The sequence below is a fragment of the Neovison vison genome, chromosome 12, assembly GCF_020171115.1.
Source record: "Neovison vison isolate M4711 chromosome 12, ASM_NN_V1, whole genome shotgun sequence".
Lineage (NCBI taxonomy): Eukaryota > Metazoa > Chordata > Mammalia > Carnivora > Mustelidae > Neogale > Neogale vison.
The window spans coordinates 51731550-51755405 of record NC_058102.1 but is presented as its reverse complement, the minus strand read 5'-3'; the positions used below and the strand labels follow the sequence as shown (position 1 = coordinate 51755405).

Below are 23856 nucleotides of genomic sequence, written 5' to 3'. Positions count from 1 at the left end.
AAAATGAGAGCTTGGATTCTCAGCAATTCCAGTTATAGGGCCTATTTGTTCTTGTCCTATATAAAATGGGCCAAAGTTGGCTATAGATGAACAAATGCTGAAGTAAGCTTCCAGTAGGAAAATCAGAGAGGAGATCCAAAATTTATATGTATGCTTTCTTTGTGGAAAAGCAGTTCAACCTGCATGTTCTGCAAGTATCATGCTTCTTAAATGATAGAGCTTTTTGTTTAAACCACAAGGATCTGCCCTCTTAAGGCAATGCTGTACTTGCTTTGGCAAACACAGCCTCCCAATGCAGAAGGGAACAGCAGCATTTGGGTATAGAATTTAGGATTTAGGAGAACCAGCTCTTTGGGCTTCCTCCTTGCTAACTGCTCCTAGTATTGTTACGGCAGGACAGTTGTTTTTGCAAGTGTGATTCTGTCTCCCCACCTGTCTCTGTGTCTCCTGGGGAATGAAGAAGAGACAAGAAAACATCAGGATCAGGGTATGCTTGGCCAGAGCCTTCTGGGCACTACCCCTTCTAAAGAATAGAATGGGATGAACCTGGGAGCTGAACTGTAAGTTTCAGAATGATGACAAAGCTAGTTAAAGAATGTGGCCATGCTCTTAGTATTGGTACAATTCTTTACAAGCTTCTCTACATTTCTGTTGTGCAATGATTCTGGACTAGGAAAATGCACCGAGGCACCAGGTAACTTTCACTGGGGCTGAGGGCATGCCGAGCCAGGGCTTAACTTTTCATTTCCTAAAGCTGGCAACAAAAGTCCCAAGAGCCACCAAAAGTTAATCTTTAATGTTGCTTCAAATATGTTATGCTCAGCTCTAGTTCTGTGCCAGTAATTAAACCATTTTTCAGAAGCTCTATACTCCCTCCTGGATGATAAATGCATCTTTTTGTTGAGGTAATAAAAGCCATTATTTTTTAATATTCCCAGATCTCCAATGAGACCAAGTGGAATTTCAACAGACTTTCCAAAAGAATAAAAATAAAAAGTTACTGGAGTCTAAGAAGTAGGGAAAAGCTTTCATCTGAAATGTAAAATATTACAAAGTGTAAAACATACTGGAATCCACATATTTTCCTTCAACAGTGACCACACAGTGTTTGTGACTCCATAGCATTAGAAAACATTGCAGTTGGCACTCCATTGTTCAGATGACACCAATGACGGTCACATCTCAGTAAGCAGCCCTCACAAACAATCTCTTTGAACGTCTTCATACCTGAATTCTTCATCCAAACCTCTGAGGGATTTGCTGTTTGCTAACAAGTTTTGTGATAATCTGAGCTTAATTCTACGTTACGAATCGCCCAATTTTGGAAGAGCGGAGATGTTGAGTGCTAAATTTTGACAAATAAATTTTGACAAATAAAAAGAAACTTGTTTTAGTCACTGGCTCTTCTTATCTTGTCCTTAGTGCTTAACCTTTATGAATCCAAACTTAAGTTAAATCCAATACTCTAGTTTTATATCACTTAAAAATAAATGGTAGAGATGGTCACAAAGATTATCTCCCCAGTTTGGGGCTGGGGAGCCAGGGGCAGTGGCTTAATTCCCAATCTAGAGATCAGAGGGGCACTTAGGTGGCTCAGGTCATGATCCCAGGCTCCCAGGATGGAGCTCTGCATTGAGTTCCCTGCTCAGCAGGGAGTCTGCTTCTCCCTCCCCCTCCATTCATGCTCTGTCTCTCTCTCTCAAATAAATAAAAATCTTAAAAAAAAAAAAAAAAAAGTTTAGAGACAGGAAAAGTGTGACCCGCGGGGAGATAAAGTCATCAGCCCAGATGCAGAGTCACTTGAGGAGGAATGGGGACCCCAACAGGTAACCTGAATGACAACACAATACCCCAGAGGGTGTGAGTTTGGGTCAAGCTACTGGAGTTCTGTAAACTTCATTTCGCTTCTTTGAGAATGAAGCAGATACAACTTTACATATCTCAAAAGGCTGTTGAGTGTAAAATCAGATAAAATTGTGAAGTACTTTACGTATCATAGAAGAGCAGACCCCTGTGAATTATTCTTCTAACTTATGCTGAGGGATTCTTCCGTGAGCTCTTCCTTCTTTTTAAAAAAGTGGTTCATTTCAATCTTAATTGGTGTTGACTGCATGATCACTGAAGAGACACTTCTCAAAACTAACATAGCTTTTCATTTCATAGCATGTATTTATTTTAAAAAAACAAGGCTCTACTCACGCAATGAGAGTTTTTGACACAAGGATAATGTCAATAAATAAATACACTTTGCATGATATTATTTAAGTTTTTACCCCCATGAAAGATGTGAATCAGGCAAAACAAATTGGTATCTTGTAAAGCCTATGGACCATTCAGTATTTTAGAGCCAAGTTTGAACCCACTTTCTGAGAGTAAGCCTGGCGACAGATGCGTCACAGGAAGGCAGAAGACCGTCTCTCCCGGCTGTCCTCTGCGAGCAGATCATTGAATTGGCAGTCGGTCAGGAAAGGTGGAGCAGGTTGTTTCATTTCAGTCTTAGAAGCTCACCCATAAAACAGAATGAAGACATACCCAAACCCCACGTGGTGCACAAAACTCCATGCTCCCCTCCCGTCAAGTTGTCAGTGGGAGACAGCTGCCCAGTCTGCACCTGGGACAGTCACCTAGGTAGGACCATGAGGCACATTCCTCTCCATGGAACAGAATAGGTGTGGAAGTTTTGGAAATCACTTCTTGGGATTTTTTTTTTTTTTTTAAATCAGTGTCTACTCCAATCTCCTTCTCTGCTCACTGACTGGTTCCTGAAAGTTCGAGATCTCTAGGTGGAAGGTGCCAGGATCCTCGAATCATAGCATGGAGGGCAGCCTCACTCACTGTAGGGATTTCCTGCACTGGAGCATTCTGTGAGTACAAGCAAACTTCTAGTGTGTAGAACTACACCAAAATTTGGGGTTAAAGTTATTATAGCAGCCAACGAAGTTTTACACCCTATTAATAGAGCTATTATGGAGAGTGATGGTATATCAAATATACTTCTTTTAACTAAACATTTATAAAGTAAAAAGAACCTTGTTCTTAGAAAGAAACTGTTACCTTTATCACAATTGACTCCATAGAAACCAGGTGGGCAGATGCAGAACCCAGGAGTGACACAAAGCCCGCCATTCATACACCGTGGTGTGCAAAGGGCTGAGAGAGAGAGAGAGAGAGAGTGCTCTGATTAAGGCCAAGTAGGGTTTTGGGGAAGGACCATTACGGAAACATCGATAATACAATAGCTCTACATTTTTTGATCTTTGTCGTTGACTCTAAGGTCTTTAGAGATACAGGTGTGCTTTTATGCTTTTATTATTTATGAATTGTAAATGAGGTTGTTTTTTTTTTTAAATGAGGTGTTTTTAAACAAATTTCATAGATGAGAAGTTTGGAACTGTTCCATTTCAGTGGCTGATGAAAATTTGCCTAGAATCATTACTTTGATTAAGACGTGGGTTTCTTAAGATTTTAAATATTTTTCTGTGCCCTATTTCCTACATCTTCTAATTCCAAAATATAGGCAAATGGGAAAAATTCTTATGTCTTAGTTTTACTCTCATCAAATAAGCTGTTGGTATTTAAGCATTCTGTGGTTAGTCCACACTTTCCTCTTAACTCTTTCATATAATAGTAATTTCACTGAGATAGATATACTTACAATACAAATAATTTTTACTTTTTTTTTTTTGGCCTCATAGTAACTACATAACTCAGGTGTAGACTTAGTTGTGAATCAAGTTACTTTGAATTGGAGTAGCTACTGTCAAATCAATCATAATAGTTAGCTTTTAAAATCCAATTTAAGTGGAGGAGAAAAACTTCAAAACTTTCATAAGATTATGCCAAGGCATAGTGTGTATAATAGTGAATTAGGGATGGGGGTGGGTCGTGGCCGTGAAGAATGCAGACATTGTGCTAACATTCTCTGTCCCATCACCATATATTGCATTTAACAGAAAACCACTCTTAGAAGTACTCTCCAACTGCTCTTCTGCAGCTCTTTAAGATTTTACCAATTTTATGGTAGGACCAGCAAAATAATTTCAAAGGTTGTGTTAAGAAAGCTTATGTGGGGCTCTTGTGTGACATCAGTTTCATTAGGAAGCAAGGGAGGGTAGCTGGCTCTCTCCGTTCTTTACCTTTCTCACAGTGAGGGCCATAGAATCCATCAGGGCACTGGCAGATGCGTCTTTCATTGCAAAATCCTCCATTTCGGCACCCTCCTGGGCATTCAGCTTCACCAAAGAGAAACATGGTTATATGGACACCTCTGAAATTGTGTTGGGTGAATTACAGCAAGCATGAAGAGGTTAGCGGTGACCTTTACCTGCAGTGCCCTGATTATCCTAATTTACTGAATACTGGTAAGTTCTACCTATATTCTCTCTCTGTACCTCTTGTGCTTCACTAAATCCTCAACAAAGCTAGATTTTGCATCTCTCAAATCTACTTCCAGCAGTAGGGGGCTCAAGGAAGAAGGCAAAGCAAGCTTTATTCTGCCTTCACCCCCACCTATCAATCTACTGGACTTTCTTAAATTCACACTGAAATAAATGATATGGCCCACAACGTTTACTTTCAGAAGGTGGAATGGCCTTTTGGTTCATCTTTAGAGCACTGAAAGCCTCTAGAGCTTAAATTCTGTGCTGGAAAACCTTGCATCAAGATGGGGGGAAAAATCTAGGCCTTCATGCTTAAATGGGCATCAGGGTGAGATGCCTTTGCCTGGCAGACATTGTTGTTGTGACGGTGGTACCCTGTTCTTTGGGGAGGTCGGCAGCACCAAGCTTGTGGTGGGGGTTGAGTGGTATTGCCTTAACAGGTGGTAGTTGCTGGCAATGCCTGGCAACTTGCTATGAAGTTGGGGACTCCCAAAGATTGTGTTGGAGGAGGGGAAGGAGAGAGGTAGAAGAGATGGCTTTTGAAGGGGTATTGGTAGTTAAAATTGTGAGTGGTGTCATAGCAGAGAAAAGCTCTTAATACCATACCGGACTCTGCAGTAACCAGCCCCTCTACCCATTGGTGTGGTTATAATTATACCAAAAAATTATCTGTCTGCCTATTATCTATCTTTTTACACATATCACACCTGAAAGCCTTCTGAGCCTTCTCTTGATGGGGATTACTGATTACCTTGTTGACATGTTTTAAAGAAGATAGCATTTTGAGGCGTCTGCAGGATGGTGTTGCCTTCAGAATTCATTACAATCACATTCACTTCAAATGCTGCCACTCCATCTTGTTTTCCAAGACATGGGAAACCAACTTGAACAACTAAGGAAAAAGCAAGTATAGAGAAAGAGTTTATCTAGTTGATTCCAGTTGCATAGAAATCTTGGTAAGAGAGACAAAGCAAAGCAAAAATGGTCACATTGCATTTTTTGATAGTCTTAAATCTCCACCAGAGTAGAGACTATATTTTGACCATATGGGTGTTTTCCACAGGACTTACATATCATGCTGGGTGGAGAAAGAATGAATGACTCATTAGTTTGTGCTCTGCTAATATGGAATCTGGGATATTTTTTTCCTAGTCTGGGCTTGTACTATCTTGAAAAAAAAAAAAAGATTTTCTTTAAAAATTAAAGGTGCAAATAGGCAACACAGATTGATTAATTAGGGAAAGAAACCTTGTGGGTACCTTCACCAGCCTCCATATAATCCAAAAACAGCTAAAAAACAGTATTCCAGAATCTATTAAATAAAGACCCATAGACACTAGTTTATTTTTACTTTGTGTGCCTGAAAGTGACACAATATTTTCTTTGGAAATATTCTACAACTCAGACTAGACTCTAATTGTTGGAATGAGTTTGTGAAGCTAATATTTTCTCAGCTATTTGTTACTATTAAGGAGTGCTCATATCTTGGGGATCTAGAAGGGAGTTTGGTATAATAAAATAAGCTTATATCTAACAGTTTAGGTTCCTAAAAACAAGCTATTTTTATGTGTGTATGAGTGTAATGATCACTTGGGGTATGTAGATGTTGACTTAGCAAAGAGTGACAACTAATGATGATGGTGGACTGGGAAAGCAAGGAGGCCACCAACTCTAGAATGCCCACAAGTCAGTGGGTGGAAAATGGATCAAGTCATTGGCTAAGAGAGAGATTATGTAAATTTCTTCTTCTTCTGTTTTTTAAAGTAGGCTCCATGTTCATGTGGACCTGAGCTCAAGACCTGAGCTGAGATAAAGAGTCAAGACGCCTAGCCAACTGAGTCCTCGATTATGTAATTTCTAAAATCCACCAGATTATCATAACATATCCACTGGGGAATACTGATCTAACTGATCCAACAGGTTCAAATTCTTTCTTATAAATAGGAAGAAATTTTGCTAATAAGTAGATATTTGAAATTTTGCTTCATTTTGTTTGTATATAGCAGGTTATTCTTACCAAGCTTGGGGAAGTCATACCAAGCCAAGAAAAATCCTTTCCCTTTAGAGTTTCCATAAACCTTTCCCCTAAGCTCATAAGAAGGAATGATTTGGAAATTGGTTTGCTCTTCCATAAGGTGTTGCACGTGAGCTGGTCATAAAATTTTTCAATGCGCTTAACAACCAAAAACCCCTCTCAAAGCTTTGACATTGTCAGTATTTATTACTGTGCCATTCTCAAAATAATATGTCTTTCCAGTTCTCCTGAATCTTGAGATCCAAGCATTGCAACTAATCAATTAAACAGTAAAAAGGAAATACATTTTAACAGAAATAAAAAGAGAGAGAAAACCAAAATTGTGCCTGAAGTTTCAAATTAAATTTTCCCTGCTGAAAGCCTTGCTTTAATGAAATCTTAGACACAAAAATGTCAATTTCCAAAACACAAAAATCCACTGTAGGGATTTCCATTTCAAAAAGAAGCAAGAGTTGACAAATTTCTCTTCCAATGCATTTTCACTTGGTTCGGCTATAAAATTTTCGAACTATTGGTTTCCAGGTGCATCTATTTTTCTGGACCTTACTTAGCCTGGACTTCGCAGCCTACTTAATTCTTTAAAAAAGGCACTTCATGGGGCGCCTGCGTGTCATAGTCGGTTGTGCATCCAACTCTTGGTTTCTGCTTAGGTCATGGTGTCAGGATTGTGGGATCGAGCCCCATGTCCGGCTCTGCACTCGGTATAAAGCCTGCTTAAGATTCTCTCCCTCCCTCTCCCTCTGCCCCACCCTTTTCCCTTTCCCTCTCTCTAAAACAAAAACAAAAACAATTTATCAAAGTTTTCACTCATATAGCATAGTTATGCCTAATTCTGTCAAATGCAAAAGTCTTTTATATTTTTGAATGAAAAACTTTAGACAATCTTGGCAGATAACTAAAGATGTAGCATCATTATTTTCTTAGTAAACCAGAGGTAAGCTCTCTCTAAGAGTTACTGTACTAATCTAAAATTATGTTCAATTCATATTAATATTCATATGAAATATTTTCCTTCTTCATCTTTTAATGATCTAACAATCTAGATCTGTGCTCATTTTCCTTATATATTTATAATCACAACTTAGCAAATTCAACTTCAATTAAAAATGAAAACATCACAATTTCCCTCAGCCCAGGTGGAAAAGTTTTACCACACATACCTATTTCTTTAGAAACAAGAGGTATGTCAGCATAATTATGGTCTGAATCTCAATACAGAATGATTTGAAAGGAATTAGGAAATAAAGTTTAAAAGTTAGGAGGCACATAGTTTATGAGTTTCAATGAATTAACTTTTAAAATAAAAGTAGAAATTAATAAAATATATGTAAATAACACTAATTACATTCGCCTATTTTTCAGTTTCAAAACTTGAAATAGAAATTTTATTTTGCGTGTGTGTGTAAATTCTACCTGTCCTCCTTTCTGCTTATAAATTTTATTTATAAGACTATTCAAGTAATACAAATTATAATTATAGCTTTTAAAATGTTTCCAAAAATTTGCTTAAAAAAAAACAACAAAACACCTGAGGTGCCTGGGTGGCTCAATCAGTTGAGTGCCTGATTCTTGATTTCAGCTTGGGTCATGGTCTTGGGGTTGTGAGATCAGGCCCAACACTGGGTTCTTTGCTTAGCAGGGAGTTTGCTTGAGATTGTCTTTCCCTCTCCCTGTGCCACTCCCCCCTCAAATAAAAACACAACAAAAAAACCCCACACCTGACTTTAGTTGTAATTGACTTTTGTGCAACTTGTGCTCTACCCAAACTAGATTTCTTTCTGTTCCTCAGCATGTGGTATATGGCTGCACTGTCCTGACCGCACACCCACCCTGCTGCTTGGAATATTCTTTCTCTTCCTTTCTGTCCAGTGTCCTCCTACTCTTCTTTCAAGAACAAAATGAAACATTTCTGTCACTTTCTCTATAGTCAACCCTAACACCCCCTGCCTAAATCATTTCACTTATGTGTTTCACCAATACCTCTATACATGATTTCTTATAATGATTTAATTATGATTCTGTATCCTTCGCTAAGGATGAGATTTTCAACAGCAAAGACCATACCTTGTTCTTTTTTGTCATTTCAGCACCTAACCTATCGTCCGTCACAGACTAGGCATTGACAGACACATAGACAAACCTTGTGGGAGACACACCCACATACCCTCATGCACACCGGCACACATCCCCATTAAGTAGACAAATTCCCCATAGACGGGGTGGGGGGGGGATACGGAGAGTAAGACATGAACAGTGTGCATGCCGAAAAACACACACACAAAGAAAAAGATCTCGAAGAAAAAGCACAGACGCCCTACTTTCAGGGAATAACAGACACGTGACAGTTACGTTGTGTTTTTGCAACAATAAGCATCTGAGGAGAGGGCCGCTTTCACAGAAAGCCAGATGAAATTAGTCCAGATGTCGTGAATTCCAGGACAGTCTCGATTGTATAACTGAAGCTGAGGTAATTTAAAACAGAAAAACGGAAGCAGATTGAACGTAACTCACGTGGCATTCAAGTGCACACGGATGTGAAGCTGACTGCAACAAACTGACTCATTAACAGCCAATGTATTCCTCTTCCACACAGAGAGGAGGGTCTCCAGGCACGAGAGCCACTGCCCTGAGGAAGGACAGGACGAGAGCGCATGCGCGGCACCACGTGACCACAAATCGCTGAACGACCGCCATATACTCATCGGTTCCCGCAAGCTGTGCTCACCGCCATTCGTTCTCTCAGCCAATACTGAGCACCCTCCCTGCTGAGGTGTGGGTTCCCTGCAGCATTAGCACCTACTGAAAAATGTCTAGACATGGAATTCCTGAAATCTTTGGTTGAGAAAGAAGCCTGCTGTCTTGGGTTCATGGTATGACAGAAGCCGTGTTCAAAGAAGTAAAGCCTTGGCTTGATGGAAACTTTTTTGTTCTCCAGTTTTACTGAAGCAGCCTGCAGTTTGTATTTCCTGTTTTTGTTTTCTTCAGATGCCAGAAGGCAGGCCCTTTGTAACTGTTAAAGATCAAGAATGTTCTTGTTCGTGCAATGTTTAGGCATCGAGGAGTGTGGGGGGATGAAAGAACGACTTAGTAGCGTGAGGGTATAAAACAGACCAGCAGAATAATGAATACTACCTGTATGTTTAGGGCCAAAGACACACTGATTTGGTTACTTTTTAATAATTCAAGGTTCCCTTACTGCTCCTACTGTGGGGACTGAGCTAATAAGACTAATGAATAACTGCCCTGCAACGAGCTAAAATTCCCATAAACTTCTTGCACCTGCATTTCTGCAAACAAATCCCACATCCGCCTTCAAAATCCTAAGTTCTGGGGTAGAGGGTGGGGGGGTCGTATAGGCAGAGTGTGTGTGTGTGTGTGTGTGTGTGTGTGTGTGCGCACGCGCACATGAGCAAGTCACCTCAGCCCAGAAGGCTTACTCTTTTGATTCCTACCTTGTCCAAAACATCAGTCATTTCCCCCTAAATTTTGTGATTTGTTAAGATTCTAGATGATTAGAAATTGAAATTTTATCTCAGTATGGTGTGTTAAAATATTGGCACATCATATATTCAAAATTGGATTGTTTCAGTATCTGAAGAAATAGAATTTCAGTAAGCTTTTTTTTTTTTTTTTTTTTTTACTAAGGTGAATAAGGCTGGGAAGATTTAGGTTACAAGCATTAAATTGGAAACTCAAAGATGCAAAATTTATTGGAAGTCCAGCAGGTGTAACTGTATAATTGATATAATTATTTAATGGGCTACAATGAACTTGTTTTCCTTAAATAACCAGAAAACAGCAAAGGAAAAACTTAAGAATATAAAATGGAAATTGAGAGATCTATTATGTATTTGTTTTACTCCTGACTGCATCTAAAAAGAGCAAAAAATATGATCGAGAAAATTATCTTTGACTACAAAAAAACACTGTGTGACATGGCATGAGACTGAGTAATGGCCACACTCCAAGAATGTTCTTGTCTCCGTGATGTAGCAGTATGTGATTGCAGTAGCAATGCCCTCTGCGTAGAACAGCGATGCCCTTGGATCTGCAAGGGGCATCCATAGCCTTGGGGCTATAAATCTCAGGTGAGTTTATCTCCAGAATCCAAGGCCTCATTCCTTCATAGGACCTTTCTAGAACCCCAAACCCATCAGGATTGGAAGCAAATACTCTGGAAGGGCTGACTCTTGGGTCATCCCTGCAGCCCAGGAATGACCAAGAGAAACCCAAATTCACACTCTTGCTGTCTACACCTACATGGGGACCTATCCCAAGAAACTGAAAAAACTCTGCTTATTTAGTCCCCAGCTCTTTCTGTTCTGGGATGTAAAAATAAAGATCCACAGGCAGTAGTAGATGACCAAAACCTAAAAATGGACTTTACAAGACTATATGATTTCTTAATTATTGCATAGATTTATAGGAGTGCTTATTGACATTTTCATTAGACATCAAAGTTATTCTAACATTCCTCTGGAAGAATAAGACTAATTTTTTTTTTTTTAGAAAGGACAGGGTTATGGTATCAGTTATTTAAAAATTTTATAAAACTAAAAATATTACAGTATTAGGGCGCCTGGGTGGCTCAGTGGGTTAAGCCGCTGCCTTCGGCTCAGGTCATGATCCCAGGGTCCTGGGATCGAGTCCCGCATCAGGCTCTCTGCTCAGCAGGAAGCCTGCTTCCCTCCCTCTCTCTCTGCCTGCCTCTCTGTCTACTTGTAATCTCTATCAAATAAACAAATAAAATCTTTAAAAAATATATTACAGTATTAGAACAAATAGTAAGCTATAAAACTCTATGTATGGAAGAACTTAATGTGAAATAAAAGGTATATCTTGAATCAATTCAACCTCTTATACAGGAAAAGCTGAATACTCAGGAAAATAATTCAGATGAGAGCCCTACCTCATACTATTGTCAAAATAAATTTGATAAAATGCTAGAAGCATGTTCTAGTTATTACATAATTATCCCATAATTGCTCTCTGAAGAAGAATTAATTTCTAAGCATAAAAGTAGTCAGGAATGAAGTGCCTGGGTAACTCAGTGGGTTAAGACTGAGCCTTTGGCTCAGGTCAAGATCCCAGTGTGGGATGGAGGGCCCCCTGTCGGGCTCTCTGCTCAGCGGGGAGCCTGCTTCCTCCTCTCTCTCTGCCTAGTTGTGATCTCTCTCTGTCAAATAAATAAAATTTTTTTAAAAAGTAGTCAGGAAAAAAATGACAAAGGGAAAGATAGTTTTGATCACATAGGACTTAGACTCTGCATATCCCTGCCTTCAAAAAAATAATAAACTGAAAAATATACCGGAAAGTATAAACAGTAATATAAAAAGAATAATATGTAATAATATAAAATATATAATTTATTACAAGTCAATAAATTATTTTATATTTTCAATATAAAAATAAGCATGGCTAACTGACATTTTACATTGTATAGATACAGGAAAATGTCTTCTACCTCGGTTGGAATAAAAAAAATCAAATTAAAAGAACACTAAGAGGGGCGCCTGGGTGGCTCAGTGGGTTAAGCCACTGCCTTCGGCTCGGGTCATGATCCCCGGGTCCTGGGATCGAGTCCCGCGTCGGGCTCTCTGCTCAGCAGGGAGCCTGCTTCCTCCTCTCTCTCTCTGCCTGCCTCTCTGCCTACTTGTGACCTCTCTCTGTCAAATAAATAAATAAATTCTTTAAAAAAAAAAACACTAAGAAACCTCTTTCCACTTTCTAAGTCAGCAAAAGAGTTCCCATGATTAATAACCCACGTTGATGATGTTATGGTGAGCTAGGCCCTCTCCCACATTGCTAGCCAGGGTACAAATGGGCACAACCTTTGTGGAAAGTAATTTGGCATTTTGGCAATTTTTTCTAAAAGCCTTTGGAAATGCTCATAGTTCATGTCCTTTGACACAATAATTGTACTTATAAGAATCTACTTTAATAAAATAATGAGATGAGCTCTAAGACTTTGATACAAACATTAATCCAGTAAGTATTTTATGAAGTCCTGTTCTGTGTTGGGCTCTGTGCTGGCAGTCATGATGAATAATGGGCCTTCTACTCACTGACCATCTATTACTTTAAAAACGATGTTTATTGTGATATTCCTAGTATGAAAACCCTGAAAACAATCCAAGTAACACACAATGAGGGAATGAGTAAACTAATTAAGGGTATGTTCATAAGATGGATAATAAGGACATCAAAAACAACTTTTGGAAAAATCTAAAATGACACTGGAAAATGCTTTTGTTGAAGTGCTAAAAGCAAAAAAAAAATAAATAACAAAAACAACTATAGTGCAAAATCAAATATATATTCTATTATCACAACTATGGAAAAATTTATATTTCTAGATGAGAAAGAAACACACATGTATTTGACCATGTTAACATAAATGATCTCTGTACTTCTCTGAAAGTCACGAAACCTGGTCTCAGGTTGACTGCTTATTACTCATATATGACTTTGGGAAGTCAGTGAAGCCTCAGAAGGCTTAGTTTTCTAATTTGTACAATGGCGTGGTAATTCTGGCCTTGACCCCCTCCCAGAACTCAAATTGGAGAAGGCCTGAGCTGCTGTTTTACATGCTGAACATCTCCAATTTTTAGTATATGTGCTGCCGAAGCGAGCACTACATGCTGAACATCTTTAAACAAATACCCTATAGTGTGTTTTTTCAGCAGAGAAGGTAGATTAGCTCTGATATGTTAACACATTTCTCCCATTTCTCCATTGTCTCTTTGCTCCTTCAAATTCTTATTTAATACAATACTCGTTTGGGTAGAGTTTTTCTCTATGTATCCCATTTTCCCCCAATCACTTGCTTTGCATCTTTGCCACATTTATGTGCGCTACATTAATTCATAATAATTATTGGCTGGATATATCTCATGTAATGACTTTCTTTTTTTAATCTGGAATTGCTTATGAACCAGGACTATGTCAAGTCTTCAGCAAATTAGGAAACAGCCACTTTGTTACTCCCATTCTTACTTTCTGCCCAAAGGAGGTAGGGACATAATAATTGAGCTGCCCTAAAATCATCAGATCTCTTCAGGAAAACATTCCATGATTCCTCTGACGGGTGACTTCCAGGTCTTGAAATTATTTCCATCACCATTACAAGTGTAGGCTCCACCCCTTCGCAAGGCAAAGACCACCCACCTGATGCCTTGTGGGGCACTGTTCCCAGCAGAGGGACATTGATGGTTGGGTCTGCCATGATGCCTTTATCCAGGGAGCGTAAGGACAGGAATTCATAGAAGTATTCTGCCTACAACAAAAGGCATTGACAATCAGTACCATGGGGACCATGGAATGTGAGAAGGCTTTTCTTAACTGGTCACTCCTCTGATAGGAGAGTGACATTTTTCACTACAGGAAATCTGGAATACATGACCTCTGAAAATCTGTGTAGGCATAACTCACTCTTCTGGATTTTAGGACTCTAGAATTAGACTCTGGAGAGAAGGATGCTTTAAAAACATTAATGACATCTATCCAAAATATCCATAAGGTGGCTTTTTAGCTTAAACAATATTATTTAGTTGCTGTCTCTTAAAAGGATTTAGGAAAAAAGCTCTTAAGGAAACAAGTGGTGTCAAAACAATTGGCAGCTAGTCCTTAGAAAATCCATCTCAGCTTCTTGGGTCATTCTTTAATTCTTTAATTCATTCTTTAATTCAAATTTGAGGTGAATCTTTTGATCAGAATTTGGAAAGCTGTAATACATAAGGGATAATGAAAGCAGTAAGCTATTGGCAAAAGAAGATATGAAAGTCCAAAACTAATGATTTTGTTGTGAATATTTATTTTTCAGTATCCTTCCCTTTGGCACGTTTACATTTAAGGTCTCAATTTAATTATGGAGAGAAAAGCCTAAAAGTGTAAAAACCACCATTGCAATATAACATCTTGTAAAATTTTACATTGTAAACATTTTTCATTTTCCCACTAAGTCTAGTAGAGGAAATGGTACTTGTTACTTGAATAGCCACAAAATACTGAAAATGGTGAAGTATAATCTCCCTGGAGAGCTCTGATGCTTAAGTGATTCTCAACTGGGTTATTCAAAGGATTTGTGATGGAAACATGTTCTTGCTTGGGAATAAAGAGCAATCAATAAATAGTGCAGGTGCCAAATGAGAGGTGAGCTGAGTGGCTCTGCAGTTATCTGTAGAGATATGCAGAATTTGGATGGGTTAATTAACGAAATTATGATTTACATAAACATGGGCTAAAGTGACATTTTAAAAAGGAATATGACCTTTCCTATAGTCAGTATCAAATTTATTTCCCAGTACGGAGGATATTAAGAGATACCTGGTAGACATTCACACCATTTTTTGGCCTTACATCATAGTGTCAATGTATTAGGGATTAAGGACTCCATAGGAGGATGATAATGCAAAGGGGTGATTTCAGCCGCTGTGGGGACACTGGCTCTTTGGGCTGTGGCAGTGTTCTAGATGACCATCATGTAGGGCCCTTAGATGAGCAACAAAATGTCATCGATTAATTTTACTAAATTAGAAAGGCCCTGAGGATAAAGAGTTTTAAGACTGTCATTTCCTACCCTGTTTGAGGGAAGGCAAAGAATTACAAGAAGTTTGATGAATGAAAGGAGTGTCATCAGGAACAGTATTTCAATTTGGAATGGATTCCTTTAACATTATTTCTGACCCTGCAATAAAGTCAACAACTATTAAAAGTGGGCTCCTTAGTGTTCTGTGAATCTGGGTGTTTTAAATGACCTCCACCAGCTGCACTTACCTCTGTGCCTCACTAGATCACGTTTATCACTTAACATTTTATTCTAAAACATATTTTAGTTGGCATTATGAAAGGCTTTAGTGTTGTATGCCCTTACAATTAATAACTTTGGGTAATTTGTATTATTAAGTACAGTAATAACTAGCAAATAATAACACAACAAACACCTGTGTAATGCATACCCTGTCCCAAGACTTATTTTGAACAGTTGTATTAACAGTACATATAATGATGGAAAAGAGCTGAGTGAATAGAGCATAAGCATGCCGAAAATACATTTCAGTGGCTAGATTGCTTCAAATACCATAAGTTGTCATTTGCTGTTCCATAATTATATCTTCAAACTTTGTCACATTATAAGTGAAATTTATATGGATGATATCCTTAAAAAGGGCATTAATAAAAAAATACCATTAAATATAAGTTAAAAATTTTTTGTGTGTTGCCACCCATATTAAAGCAGTGATTGTGTAGGGTTGATGCTAACTGATTTTTCCCTTCTTTTATAGTGAAATAAATGCATTTATTTAAAAACAGACATTAATTATATACCTTGCTTCAGTTCTGTGTGGCTGATGAAAATCACTGGCTCTATTTGTATAATTCTCTGATCTGGACATAGATGAAATATTCTTCTTGGACCTCTATTTGGTGAGACTCTGCTCACATAACAATTTGATTTAAATCTCTTTGTCTTCTTGAAAGTGTGCTTTTTTTTTTTTAAGATTTTATTTATTTAGAGAGACATTGTGAGTGGCAGGGAGGGGCAGAAGGAGAGAGAGAATTCGAGAAAACTCTGTGCTGAGCGCAAAGCCTGACATGGGGCTTGATCCAAGACCCTGCGATCATGACCTGAACCAAAATCAACAGTCAGTCACTCAACCAACTGAGCCATTCATATGCCCCTCCTTAAAAGTGTGCTTTAAGAAAATAACATGTACTAATAAAGTAGCTTCTGAATGTGTCTTTCAAGAACTTTTGATGATGTTCCAAGAATGTGGAACTGAAAGAATTTCACTCAGGGTCCAGAAACAACGCCATAGAGCCTCTGTGTCTCCTGTTGTTGCTTTTGACTATGGCCATATGAAGTAGCTGGCAAGGTCAGAATCCATTATATTTGATGTTAGAGTTTGTAATTAACATTGGCATGACTGCATAGCATGATGCAGCTAGGCTTAATGGATTTGTCCAGACAGCCAGTATTCTTACCAATAACAAATTTCACAGTAGAGGTTTTAGGGTGTGCATTTGATTTCTCTGAGAATCAGTAAATATCAGTTTTTCTACTGCAATTCTAAGACTGTATTCTAGGACAGGAACTGGCCAAAACAGTTTCTTGCTTGATTTTATCAGCAACAGGCAGTTTCCAGAGAAAACCTTTTTGTTCTTCTTTTTGAAGATGATAATGATGTTGTAATTTCTGAAATTATTTCATTCTTTCCTTTATATTTGGTATATATATTTTAAGGGGGTTTGTCCTTCTACTGTTTTCATTGCCTTCTTAAAAATTCCAATTTGAAAACTACTTAGAAACTGACCAACCCTGATGGACATTGGAGAGGGTATGTACTGTGGTGAGCACTGTGAATTGTGTAACACCGATCAGCCAGACACCTGTACCCTTGAAACAAATAATACAGTATATGTTAATAAAAAAAAAAAGAAATTGGCCAACACTTTATCTCTGATATTGACACTGACCTCTTTCATTGCTTCATTTTGTCATTATCAACAGATCTACCAAAACCACCCATGCCATATAAATATTTCTACACATCAGTTAGATCACCATGTAGTAGAGATGACCTATGTTCTTCATTTAACCTAAGTATTAACTTCTATGGCTTAAATAAGTCCCTCAAAGTCAAAGAAAAATGGCTGATGAAATAAATGATAGATTTATAATGTCATAGTTTAAGTTCTAGACAGGACTTTCTGTTTTTAGTTTATTTGTAATATCATAAACAGTCCCAGTCTCAAACCTCTCCACTGGAAATACTTATGTAGGGGCAAATAAAACCTAAATTCTATGCCAAAGAGAACAACAAGCTTGCTTTAAAGTTTGGGAACAAACTTCACAGGTTGTAGATTTATTACTTAGATAAAAGGAACTCAGAGCATGAACTGTAATAGGGAGGTGGCATATTGGAGAGTATGAAACCTCTATTGGGAAAAGTACATTTAGTTTTATTAAATGACACTAGTGGAAACTCAGGTAGAGGTAAGTAGGGTGCTTATTTGAGAAGCACATGAAAAGATTGCCTTGTATTCAAACAAAGAATGGGTCTATTCAGGAGAATAATTCACTTCTAAATTAAGTTGTTGAAAAACCTTGCTGGCCTGGCTCGCCATGCAGTAAATTTTCTTTTCATGGAGAAGTATAAAAGACACCCAAATATTATCAAGAGAGGAATGAGTGCTGGAGGCCATTTAACTTGCTTCCAAGCAACTTGGCTGAATGTTAAGGTTGTTCTTTCCAGAAAAGATGAAGACATCATTTCAACAACAAAATGGGACAACCCAGAAGGCCTTCACTCTGGCACTCTTTCTTGGGTAGACACAGAGAAAGGAAGCAGAGAACTGCATAACCATGGGGAGGAACAGAGAGAATCCAGTATTTCTTTTCTATCTTTGAAGTTCTGGGTTTGTGGTGCATACTTAATCTAATATATTAGCATGATAATTACAAGAGCCTCTAAGTTAAGAAATAAAGGTTCTTCATAAAACCACAGCTCTCAAACCTCTTTTAACTTCATGTATCATGATGCTGACCTAAGTGTTCATGAAGAGAACTGGAACTATAAAGGTATTTGATGTGTTCTGAAGAAAATTTCAGGCAATTCACAGATACAAAGCATACAGATGCCATAAAGCTGGAAAATTTACAAAGAATTTTTGTTGAGTGTTTACTAAACTCCAGTCACTCTTCATCATCATTCTCACAAGAACGGGGTATTATAGCATGCATGTTGTGTTCAGATTAGCCGGGCATTCAGTACGAGCATTATTAGTGGTATCTGAAATAGCTCATACACTGTATGTGAAGGGCAGAAAGAAATCCACTGAAGCAAGAAAGGAATAGAGTTCAATGCTAAAGTCCCAAACAAAATGAATCAGCACACCCAATGCTTAAAATAATCTGACGCCTGAATGTCTAGACCAAAAATTGCCAGATTTCACATTCTTCTCACATCTCACATCACAAGATGAAGGGTATTCATCTTGTCACCTCCCTGCAAAATTTCATCCTTCAAACTCACAACTAATTATCCTTGGATGCTGGGACACTCTGCTGATTGTTCCCCCATGTTTTGATTTTCCTGCACTTCCTTGTTAACCCTCCTCCTCTCAGTTCCTGATCGTTAAAAATCGCTAAGACTCAGGCCTCAGCTCTTCCTTCTGTATTCTATCATAAAACTCAGACACTTGCACAGATGAAACTGTTTCCTTTTGGGTCAATAATGCTCACTCAACAAGAACCATTCCCACTGCTTCATGGCTAAGCTCATGTGCACAGAGCTTCTTCCTTCATTACCTTTCCAAACCAGATGCTGCACTTGATGTCTTTGTATCTGTCAACAGTATTATCATTTTTCCAATAACAAAAGTACTGAACCTCTGAGTCATTGTTGTTTCCTGCCTCTACTTCATCTCCTGATAGCTGGACAGACACCAAGAATTTTCTTCCCTCTCCTTGTATAATCTTTTGATTCTGTCTCTGCCTTTCATTCCCACTGCTTCCACCCTAAGCCAGCCCTTATTTCCTCATACTGGTATTATTGTAACATTTTCTGAAATATCTTTCTAGCCTTCTTCTTTAAAATCTCTGCCATGAGGTGAGCCAATATATCTAGTGGAAACATCAGTTTTGCCATTTCAAAATGCTTTTCTGTCAGCCCCTTTCTCTAGGAAAAGGCCCTTAGCCTGATAAGTGTCCTCCACAGTCTGGTTTCAAATTTCCTTTATTTCAGACTGCTACCCAACAGGGATCCTCTTCCGGAGCTCACCTGGCCTGCTCTGAACACACCATAACCGTACCTATATTCCAGTGTTTTCACCTACACTGGCTGGCAACAGGACTCAAACCAGTGTGGCCCTTAGACAAATACTGTCCCATATTATTATTAAACTTTTCCCATGTGTAGATCATGTATTGTCATGTACAGATTGGAACTTCTAGGGTTAAAGATGGGATTATGTTTATCCCCGCCCCCCACCAACTACTCTACTGGAGATTCACTCAGCATTGGGTACAGCCAGGTATTTAATAAATATTCACTGAATGAATGAATGACCGATTGAGAAGCGGCCAGAGGCATAAGCCCAGTGCATTCCAGAACATTCCATTCACATTGTTATGGTGAAATGGCACTAGCCTCTGGTTTTACTGACTGGGCATTAGCTTATCTGTTTTGGCAATTGCTTAATTACTTTCATGGGTCAAAAGGTTCTCTTTTACTTTGCTGGGTGGCCAGTCACCATAGCATGTATAGAGAACAGAGAATATTTTTGGAAAAAGAGCACGGAAACAAACACTGACATTTGATATCCAGCCGATCTTTGTGTAGTTTGTTACTGTTTTATGCTTATTTAGGGACAAAACCTTGGCAATGAGGCTCTCAGAATAAATATAAGCAGATAATGTAGATAAGGTCCAGTTTTGAAACATGATGTTGTCTAATGCTCTTCTGGTTCATAGTTCCAGAAGAGACGTGATCCCTTCTCTAAGTAACATATATATATAATTTAAATTACATATAATTTCTATAATTTCAAGTTTATAAATTTTGTAAAACTATATGTAAATTTATATAAATCTTGTCTTCTGCAAATTACAATATGAAATTGCAGTGTCACTGGGAAAGGTGAAATATCAACAAAGACTTCTTTCATGACTTCTTTTGAAACTGGCTCTAAGGAGAACTTGTTTCAGAAACAAAAAGAAAAAAGCTCCTTTTCATGAAGAGTAGTTATTTAATTGTGAAACTGGCCTTGGCTTAATGGATAATGAAATGAAGACTACTTAAAGAGAGAACACTTCTTAAAGAGAGAATCTCGATCGGCCTCTTCCTTCTGTTCCAGTAATTGGTTTTATCCACACTGCCATTGACCACAGTTAGCGGGCTGGGTTGAGGGAGTAAAGCTATTGGAATATAGTGGTAATATTAAAACTTCAAGTCCAAGTAAACATATCCGGGACCATGAAAGTTTTGTAAACTAAAACTGGCAGGAGATCACACAGTTTGGCTTCACATGAATCTGAAATATCTAAGACATTTTCCATCTTTTTCCTCCTAGGGTTTGGAATCACCATTGCTTATGCAAACCAGAAACAGACCTGGCTATCTGACAAATCACTGGCTAGTCATTCTCTTTTAAGATTCCTAAAGATAGAAAAGCAATGTAATAGAGCACTATATTGCTGTTTTGTGTTAGATAAAACCAAAAGCCAGGGTTTTTTATTTTTTTGAGGGCGAGTAACAAGGAAGTAGAAAAGCCAAGCATTGGGGAATGGAAAAGAGGTTTTTCTTTTTTATTTCTTTTAAAGATGGGAGGAAAAGGGTATCAGAATGGAGATAAAGTAGGCTTTAAAAATAGAGCCCCCCTTCAGCATATTGCTTTCACCAAACTGCCAAAATTTTCCATGGGAAGGGCAAGATAGGCAGGAGAGAGGCTTTTGAAAGCTTCATTCCTGCGTATTCCTTGAGGCTTCTGGGGCAAGGGCCTCCTCTGTACAGTAGTCCTGCCCTAATTCAAGCATTTGCAAAGTTATGGGTCAATGGCAACCCCAAAACTGGGCACGAAGGAAGACAGTATTGGGCAATACGGAGGAGTTGTTAGGAAACGTTTCGAGGAAAGAAAACTTTGTTCTAACGGGTATAGCTAGCACTCCGGGCACCAGGAAAAGTCCAAACGGGAGGTGTGGGAAAAGAAACCTCGGGAGCACAGCCACACCTTTCTCTTAGAGAGTAGGATGGTATTAACTAGAGAACGCAGAAGGGCTAAGAAGGCAGTGGTGAACCATGAGAGACTATGGACTCTGAAAAAGTCTGAAGGGTTTGAAGTGGCGGGGGGGTGGGAGGTTGGGGTACCAGGTGGTGGGTATTATAGAGGGCACAGCTTGCATGGAGCACTGGGTGTGGTGAAAAAATAATGAATAATGTTTTTCTGAAAATAAATAAATTGGGGAAAAAAAAAAAAGAAGGCAGTGGTATGAATGCAGGTGTTCTAGAGGTGATGAGAGGAGATTTCAGCTCTCGAAAAAGGAAAAGGAATACTTTTTCTGGTTTTTTTTTTTTCTTCTTATCTCAAGATTTATATTTGAATATTTCTCTTTTTTTCTTTTTAAATTATGTTATTCACCATACAGTACTACATCATTTGTTTTTGATGTAGTGTTCCGAGATTCATTGTTTGCGTATAACACCTGGTGCTCCATGCAATATGTGCCCTCCTCAATACCCATCACCGGGCTAACTTTTCTTAAAGCTTCAGCAGCAGTCATTGGGTATTCCTGTACACCGGGTGGGGGAGAAGAGAATGGGCTAAGAGCTCTGTCTTGGATAATCATTTCACAACTGAGCAATTACCCTTACACCTCCTGTATTTATTTCCTGTGCATTTATTCCTCATCAGTATCTCATTCCCTTCATCTCCCTTTCATGCAGTTCACATGGTGGTATATTTCAGCACATCACATTTTTTAGGACAGAATGACCTTTATAAAATGTCCAAATAAATCTGCATAGCACATATAAGTAGCTCCAAAGAGGCAAGACTAATGTCCTATTTCTTTCAGAGTTCTTTATAATGTATAGTCTCCTTTCCATTGATTTAAAAAAAAGTTTGAAAATTTTTAACTAACTTAGAATTATCAGCAGATTCTCAGTGATGGCTTTCAAAATATTTAGCATTAGGTCATGTTTTTCCTAGGCTTAGCTTCAGATAGTTTTCTAACATTCTTTAATATATTTTTATTGAATCCACATGGACAGTATTAACTTACTTCTTGATAAAAAAAAAAAACAGGGAAAAAAACCACTGTCCTTCTTGACTTTGTGTTTTGAAAAAATACATTAAGCTATTTGGTAAATATGAAATATGTCTTAATTTGCCTTCTTTATTCATATAATCACAATTTCATGTATCAAAATACTATGTTACAAGATATTATCCAATGACCAGTTGTTCTTTTCCTATCTAAGAGTCAAACAGAAAAGTCTGTGATTTCATAGTTACAGATTTTCAAAGTCTAAAAATTTAGGGAACTAGTGTTACTAGCAGAAGATTCAAGTAGCAGTCATCAGTATAAATTTGTTTTTACTTCAGAAAAAGTGATTACCTAGAACATACAGTATCACCAGCCCTTTTACTCTTGTAAATTCCTCTAGGTATTTGCTATTTTAAAACTGTTATTCATACACGCATTATTCATCCTCTTTAAGACAACAAGAAACTGAGGCAGAACTGAAGCAATTTCCCTGGAGGACACTGAAGATGAAAATCCAAAATCTGAGGACTGGCTAAATCTACTGCCCAACTTGAATTGCCCTCTAGTACCCCTGAACAATTCATTTTTTAAATTTGATTTTATTTATTTATTTGTTTGTTTGTTTGAGAGGGAGAAGTGTTGGGGGAGGAACAAAGAGAGAGAGAGAGAGAATCTCAAGCACAGTCTCACAACCCTGAGATCATGACATGAGCCGAAATCAAGAGTTTGGTGCTTAACTGACTGATCCACCCAGACACCTCCCTGAGCAATTCTTTTAAACATCCCTACTCTCTCCCTTCTCCTACACACAACAATTCCATAGTTTCCCCAAAGTCCTCTGCTCTAGCCCTGATATCTTCACTCACTGATGACAATACCCTATTCACAAACAAAACAGAGATTGCTAGGTATGCATTTCTTTGAACTTTCCCTCCATCCACCTACAAAGAGCCCACAGTCACATTCAATCTGCTTCCTTCCCATATCCTCTGAGATTGACTCTAACAGTAATGTCATCTCCCTCATGTATATTAATATGATTAAAAGATTAAAAACCAAACCCTGTCTCTACCTGGCTACCTTTCTTCTTACCTGTCATTACAGTGCTTCCAGAAGGTCAGTACTCATGGGTTCAATGTTCTTGCTCATCAGTCTTCTGCTCACTAGTAAGGCTTTTGCCCTCATCATTTTAAAAAATATTTTATTTATTTATTTGAGAAAGAGAGAGAGCGAACGCATGATGGAGGGAAGGGCAGAAGAAGAGGGAGAAGAAGACTCCCTGTTGAGTAGCGAGCCCGACGTGGGGCTTGGTCCCAGCACCCTGGGATCATGACGTGAACTGAAGGCAGACTTTTGACTGACTGGGCCATGCAGGCACCCCTGTACTTATCATTATAAAATCTTCATAAAAAGTCACAAATAGCCTCCAAATTGTAAAATCCAATGAGCACTTTCCATCCATCCATATTCTCCAAAATTTTTTATTATAATAAAAAAAATTTTTTTGCCCTGTCTATAGCAACAGTCTTTGTGAGTTCCTCTTCTCCTTCTCCCATCAGTCTTTCCTTAATGAACTTCTCATGCTTCTCTTTCTATGATGGCACCTTAAAAAGAGTTCTGAATGTGGGCCCATGCACCCTTAAAGAATCCATAACTTTTGTGTCCATATATATGTG

At 38.3% G+C, this 23856-nt stretch overlaps 1 protein-coding gene across 1 annotated transcript in view; it reads right to left on the bottom strand.

Annotated features, from left to right (window-relative positions):
- The window catches only part of WIF1 (WNT inhibitory factor 1), a 67390-nt gene that overhangs the window by 11853 nt on the left and 31681 nt on the right, over window positions 1-23856 (bottom strand). Inside the window, exons 3-6 of the mRNA XM_044228334.1 lie at window positions 13582-13690; window positions 5131-5271; window positions 4137-4232; window positions 3055-3150 (exon numbers count right to left, since the gene is read on the bottom strand). Of these exons, the coding sequence (XP_044084269.1) occupies window positions 3055-3150; window positions 4137-4232; window positions 5131-5271; window positions 13582-13690 (442 nt within the window). The remainder of the gene's footprint in view (window positions 1-3054; window positions 3151-4136; window positions 4233-5130; window positions 5272-13581; window positions 13691-23856) is intronic.